General features: G+C 36.7%; 1 protein-coding gene across 1 annotated transcript; it reads left to right on the plus strand.

Moving 5' to 3' along the window:
• The first annotated feature begins 4,303 nt into the window (after nucleotides 1–4,303).
• Nucleotides 4,304–5,050, plus strand: LOC127788249 (uncharacterized). The gene is made up of 2 exons (XM_052316360.1): nucleotides 4,304–4,677; nucleotides 4,776–5,050. The coding sequence occupies exons 1-2, from the start codon at nucleotides 4,329–4,331 to the stop codon at nucleotides 4,790–4,792; spliced, it is 366 nt and encodes a 121-aa protein (XP_052172320.1). The 5' UTR covers nucleotides 4,304–4,328; the 3' UTR covers nucleotides 4,793–5,050.
• Nucleotides 5,051–7,513: the final 2,463 nt, after the last annotated feature.

Here is a 7,513-nt window from a genome sequence, read left to right on the forward strand (position 1 = left end):
AGGGCTTGGTTGCAAACATATAGAGGTTTGAGACACCCTCTGCTCCTTAGGGTAGAACACATCTTGCCAAGTAACCTTTGCCTTATTGGAGTCTAGCTTGTTTTCGGTCCAAATGAAATTTCGTACAAGTTGCTCAAGCTCTTTGAGAACCCACTTAAGTAAGAGGAAGACAAGCCCAATATAAATAAATAGTAAAGAGAATAATGTGCCAGTTGAAGCTTACCACCAAAACATAACAATCAACTATGCCACGATCACACTCTATTCCTTACCTTATCTAATATAGGCTTGTAGTTCCCATGCAATAGATTGGTGGACAAAAGATAAACCCCCAAGTATCTGTTAGATATGAGCCCTAAAGACCAGTTCCAGTGACACAAAGGGACTCGATCTTGTAATTCTTTAAATATTATTTAAATGACAAGTTTATGTTTTTATTTAAATTGCAATATGATTTAAATTATAAAACATATATCCATTAGTATAATAAGAAGTGGATACCATTCTTAAGTGTTAAGAATACGAGTTACGGATAATCCACAATTTGTTATACTATAAACATGTTCCTGGCCATAGAATTCCTATCATGGATGATAGCAACTCGTAAAGGCCAGCACATTGTCTTCCTCCTTGTTTCAGTATGAGATACTGAAAGATAAGGTTGGTGAGTCTCGTGCCATTCTGTATGAGCTATAGAAGGAAGATAAGTGGGTGCTCGTTACAAGAACGAGTTCACTGAACGGGACTGTTAACATTAAATCACATGGGTTATTTCTCACGGGTCAATGATTTAATGTTAGCTGCGATTTTACAACTAGTCCTTAGACCTGAGATGACATGGATATCTGTGTATTGGTGGATTAGGATATCAACGATATCATGTGGTTGTTCTAATCAAGGATAATCATACGTATCTATGTGCCTGATTCAGTGATACATGAGGTATGTGTGCATTAGACATGGAATCTATCACCTCGAGATTTATGAGGAAGATATCCTATGCAATCCAGTAATCACTTGACGATAAATCCTTGGCCGAGGTAATATGACGATGGAATTTGTTCCATACGGGTTGTGTCATAATTTGTCAAGATTAATTTTGGATTTGGTCATATGACAAGATTAAGAGATTCGACCTACTGACCATGATCTCATATCTTGTCGGGATATAGGATGATAGAAGGACCGTATTGTATGGTAACGTAGTAAAAGGTTCACAATACCCGCTTCACAATAAATTGGGTAATCATGATATATTGCTAGATGTCACTCATGATTTACGAGAATTAATTGTTGATTATTCTTGTTGCCAATTTATTTGTGGACCCAGAAAGTCCCACCCAAAAAGAAATTACTTTCAAAGAGAAAATAAATAAATTAGTAATTTTATAATTACTAATTATAGTGCATTTATTTATTGGATAAATAAGAATAATTAAATAATTATATTATGAATGTAATTATTTAATCATAGATTGGGTTGGGCCTTTTGCTAGTACATTAGGCTTGGCCCAATGGCACTATTGGATTCAGATAAATTCCATTGGATTGGGCTTGGTCCAATTGCATTAAATGGAATGGGCTTGAGAAGCCCAACCCATTTAATGAAGAATAGTTTTTAATTGGAACTATAAATAGCTCCAAACTCTTATTTTCTCTAATAAGTGTCTTCTTGATTCACTTGAATGTAGAGAGAATTTTGGAGAAGTGTTCTTGAATCCAAGAGGTAAGTTAGAAATTTTGTGAAAAATTTCTTCTACTTATCTTCTCTCTTTGATATTCTTGAATAGAAGTGATTTCGGGTGGACCGACTCGGCATCCTACACTTGGAGGATTATACGGCGGGAAATCTAACGGTGAAATAAGATTTCATCAAAGAGGTATTTTTCGTTTATGCCTTCGTTTTATTAAACCATAATTTCTGAAAAACGGGATACCTCCAAATTAAATTTTAATTTCCGCTGCGCATATGATAAGATCTATGTATCTCAACAGTGGTATCAGAGCCATCGTTTTTCAGTTTTATGGTTTTATTCATGTGATTATTGGACATTGAATTGGTATTTTGAAAAATAAAACAATTTTGGATGAGATCCGAAGAAGAGTTGCATGCCGGCAGAGTTTTAAAACTGATTTAACACTGTTAGACAGTGCTGGAATCAGTTTTGGCGTAGCTGGAAGTATCGGAATTTGTTTCGGGACGGACGGGCAGTACCGGGTGCATCCCGGGAGGCAACCAGCACGCTGGGTGCGTGCTGGGCGCGCTGGGGTGCGCCCAGACGCGAGCGTTGGGCGCGCATGGGCGCGCCCAGATGCACGCCCACGCGCGCATGGGCGCGGGCAGGTGCGCGGGCAGGGCCCGCGCACCACCGCGCGCAATGCGCGCACAGTGCGCGCACTATGCGCGCGCAGTAGGGGGCTGGCCCCCCTGTCTGCCATTGGCAGATTTTTTTTTTATTTTTATTTTTTTTGTTTTAAATAAAAAAAATAATAAAATAAATAATAATAATTGTTATTATTATTTGTTTTTATTTATTTGTTTTATTTAAAATAATAATGATAATGAATAAAATAAATAATAATAATTGTTATTATTATTTGTTTTATTTATTTGTTTTATTTAAAATAATAATAATAATGAATAAAATAAATAATAATAATTGTTATTATTATTTTATTTATTTATTTTATTATTTAAAAAAAAAAATACCAATGTATAATTAGTTATACAATTGTCCAATAATCATATGATTGCTTATAATATGCTTTTAATTGTTAATAGCATGTTGTGGATGCCTTGTTGCATATCGGTATTGGTCATGGACTTAGGACACTACATGGATGATGTATGTGTGATGTGGATGTATGGATTATTTTATTTAACGGCCTGCGTGCCGAAGGTAGCCGTCTTTTTCATGACGGTTGTAAAATAATTATTTATTGTTTTTAATTTTATTGTAAAAGTAGTTTATAGTAAATTGTAAAAGCAATGGATTCACACCAATCGAGGCACGGCTTGGAGTGAAGTCATTGATGGCAAAATAATCAAGGAAATGAAGACCCTATGTGAAAGGGTTATGCTTGTAATAGTTATAGGCGTTTCCTTATTTATTCACCCACGAATGCACCGCACAATTCCAATGGCTGGAATTGCGCTTAGAATGCATGATTGAGTCCATGACCATATCGACTAATTTTATGCAATGTTTATTTATATAGTTGATGTATGTTAAAACGTTGCATGTGAAAAGTGAGACCAATTAATTAAAAATCTCCCATATTTATAAAATTAAATTGTAACCGGTTGGACCTTAAGAGTTAAGACAATCTAATCGGGGCTCTCCATCACGGTAGAAATTGGGGCTTTTTAATTCGTGTGTTGATCGGCTATGGATACATAGGGGTTGCACATTGATTAAAATACTTTAATTTCTATTTAAAACATTTGATGAGATGGGGATGCACAAATATCGTGACCCAAGAATCTATTATGTGAGGCAATCGATATTCAACTGTGCAGACTTGTCATCGTGATGGTATGATTTAACTATGTTCAATTGCCAAGAAACTATTATGTGAGGTATATTGGACTGGGAGCCGAAACAAAATATTTGGGCCGTACATAAGATGTACTGGACAAGCGTTGTCCACTTATTGAATTTATTATTCCAAGAATCTATTATGTGAGGAGTAATAAAATTAATAAGAATCCAAATACCCACTAGAATTCATGCCAATGTGAATTTGCTTTTTCCTTTAAATGGGAGTAAGGAATTTGAAAAACTCAGTGAGAGGTACTGTTTGATTTAAAGACCAAAATCAGATAGTTAAGAAAACAAGATATCTAATAATCTACTTATTTTCTGCAGATATATCAAATGGCTTCACTAAATGCACTTTCTAAATTTGTTGACGCAAACCGGCTAACTGGACCAAATTTCAACGACTGGCTTCTAAATTTGAAATTGATTACAAACTTGGAAAAAATCACATATATCTTGGAAACGCCTATCCCTGAGCCAACTGTTGAACATATTACTCAGGAGGAACAAGATACACTCAATAAGTGGCAAGATGATGATCTTGTTGCTAAGAGTTACATCTTGCTTACTATGAGTCAAGAGTTACAGCGGCAGCATAATAAGATGCCAAATGCGTATTCGATTATTGCTCGTTTACAAGAGTTGTATGGTGAGCGAAGTCGAAGTGCTAGATATGAGATATCTAAATCAATCTTTCGAGCAAAGATGTCTGCTGGAGGATCAGTTGAAGGCCATGTTCTCAAAATGATCTCCTAGATGGATAAACTGAATGAATTAGATGCTCCAATGCATCAATATCTTCAAATAGATGCAATTCTTCAGTCTTTGCCAGATTCGTATGGGGGTTTTATTTCAAACTTCTATATGAACAAGATTGAGTGTACCCCGGCGGAACTTATGAATATGCTAATAACGGCCCAGGGTACCATGAAAACAGGCACTGTGATGGCTGTGTCCTCTACTAGTAAGACTAGAAAGGGGAAAGGTAAAAAGAAGGCCACCCAAGCAACTAAAGTGATTGAAAAGAAGAAGGGAAAAACTGTTGCCAAAGGAAAATGTTTCCATTGTGGCAAAGAGGGACATTGGAAAAGGAACTGTAAAGATTACCTTAGTTCCTTGAAGAAGGAAGCGACAGGTATGATGGTAGTTCATGAGTATTTTTCCATTGCTTACTCTTCTACTTTATGGATTCTAGATTCTGGAGCGACAACTCATGTTTGTGCATCTATACAGGATCTGGAACAAAGTAGAAGGCTTGCAGATAATGAGATTGTGCTAAAGGTAGCAAATGGGGCAAGAGTTGCAGCCACAGCTATCGGCACTGTATCTTTAATTTTATCACATGAACATAGTTTAATTTTAAACAATTGTTTATGTGTACCTGGAGCTTTTAAGAACATTATTTCTATTCCTGTATTGGTGAAAGAAAATTATGAATTTTCTTTTAAGAATAATGTTTGTGAAATTTATTTTAGAAATAAATTGATTGCTACTGGTAATTTTGTCAATAGTCTTTACATTTTGAATGTGACTGTTGATAATAGTGAGCATCTGCATGTATCAAATAATAATAAGAGACCACGTGATAACCCAAATTCTAAAATTCTGTGGCATTACAGATTGGGTCATATAGGGGATGACAGAATCACTAAGTTGGAGAAAGATGGGCTTTTGGGTCCATTAGGTTCTGAACCATATCCAACTTGTGAATCTTGTATCCTTGGAAAGATGACCAAATTGCCTTTTACTGGGCAAGGTATAAGGGTCACAGAATTGTTAGGATTTATACATTCGGATGTGTGTGGGCCTATTAATGTAATAGCCCGAGGAGGTTATCAATACTTTATAACTTTTACAGATGATATGTCTAGATATGGATATGTTTATCTCATGAGACATAAATCTGAATCTTTTGAAATGTTCAAAGATTTTAAAGCTGAAGTAGAAAATCAAACTGGTAAAAAGATAAAGGCCTTACGATCAGATCGTGGAGGCGAGTATCTTAGTAACGAGTTTGAAGATTTTCTTAAAGTCTCAGGTATTATTTCACAACGGACCCCACCAGGAACGCCTCAACTGAATGGAGTTTCAGAAAGGAGGAATCGGACTTTATTAGATATGGTCCGAAGTATGTTAAGTTGTACAGACTTACCTTTGTTTCTATGGGGACACGCCCTTCTTACTGCAATATATATCTTAAACAGAGTTTCTTCCAAGTCAGTTCCTACAACACCACATGAGATATGGTTTGATAGGAAGCCCAGTCTTAAGCATGTTAAGATTTGGGGATGTACAGCTTTTGTGAAAAAGCTTAAATCAGAGAAACTTGAGACACGATCTTTAAAGGGTAGTTTTGTGGGTTATCCTAAAGATACCTTAGGATATGAGTTCTATATTCCTGAACTGCAACAAGTAGTTGTAAGCAGGAATGCCATTTTTCTTGAAAAATAGTTTATTCAAGAAAGAGGCAATGAAAGGAAAATAGAACTTGGTGAAGGGTTCACCGAGCCTGAAACTATGCCACGAGATGTCCAAGTACCAATTGAGGAGCCAGGGTCGAGTGTTGCACGTCCCATTAGAAGAAGTGAGAGGATACCCCATCAACCTGAGAGATATGGTTTTCTAAATGAACAAGAGTTGTTCCTTGTAGGAGACAATGATCACTCAGATGATCCTACCACTTACCAAGAGGCGATATCAGATATCGACTCGAAAAGATGGCTAGAAGCCATGAAATCTGAAATGGATTCCATGTATGAGAACCAAGTCTGGACTCTTGTAGATCCACCAGAAGGTATAGTACCTATTGGATGTAAATGGGTCTTCAAGAAGAAGATAGGTTCAGATGGAAAGGTAGAGACCTATAAAGCAAGACTTGTGGCAAAAGGTTATCGACAAAGACAAGGGATTGACTATGAAGAAACCTTTTCTCCAGTCGTCATGCTTAAATCCATTAGAATTTTACTAGCCATTGCTGCTCATTATGACTATGAGATTTGGCAAATGGATGTGAAAACAGCCTTCTTAAATGGTTACATAGATCAGGAAATCTATATGGAACAACCTGAAGGCTTCACACCTAAAGTTAACGCAGGGAAGGTATGCAAGCTTAAGAGATCCATTTATGGTCTTAAGCAAGCATCCAGAAGTTGGAACATTCGTTTTGATGATGAAGTCAAATCGTTTGGTTTCATACAAAACGTTGATGAACCCTGTGTTTATAAAAAGGCTAGTGGGAGTGCAGTAGCATTTTTGGTCTTATATGTAGATGATATCTTACTCATTGGGAATGATGTAGGGTTGTTGTCAGAAATAAAGGTCTGGTTGTCAAGTAAGTTCTCCATGAAAGATTTGGGAGAAGCAGCCTATATTCTCGGTATACGGATCTATAGAGATAGAACCAAGAGATTGATAAGACTCTCCCAAAATAAGTACATAGAAAGAGTGTTGAAGAGGTTCAACATGGAAGATTCCAAAAGAGGACTGTTGCCCTTTAGACATGGAATCCACCTCTCTCGTGATATGTGCCCCAAGACACAAGAAGAGAGAGAACGCATGTCTAGGATTCCTTATGCTTCAGCAATAGGAAGCCTAATGTATTCAATGCTATGTACTAGGCCTGATATTGCTCATGCTGTAAGTGTTACAAGCAGATATCAGTCTAATCCAGGTGAGCAACACTGGATTGCCGTTAAGAATATCCTTAAATATTTGAAAAAGAACTAAGGATTTGATCCTTACTTATGGTGAAGGAGAACTGAAAGTGGAGGGTTACACAGATTCTGATTTTCAATCAGATGATGATAGAAAGTCTATCTCTGGATATGTGTTTACCTACAACGGAGGAGTATTCAGTTGGAAGAATTCCAAACAGGATACGACTACCGATTCTACAACAGAAGCTGAGTATATTGCAGCATCGGATGCTGCAAAGGAAGCAGTCTGGGTCAAAAAGTTTGTGACAGAACTTG

This window comes from Diospyros lotus, chromosome 13 (genome assembly GCF_014633365.1).
Source record: "Diospyros lotus cultivar Yz01 chromosome 13, ASM1463336v1, whole genome shotgun sequence".
Lineage (NCBI taxonomy): Eukaryota > Viridiplantae > Streptophyta > Magnoliopsida > Ericales > Ebenaceae > Diospyros > Diospyros lotus.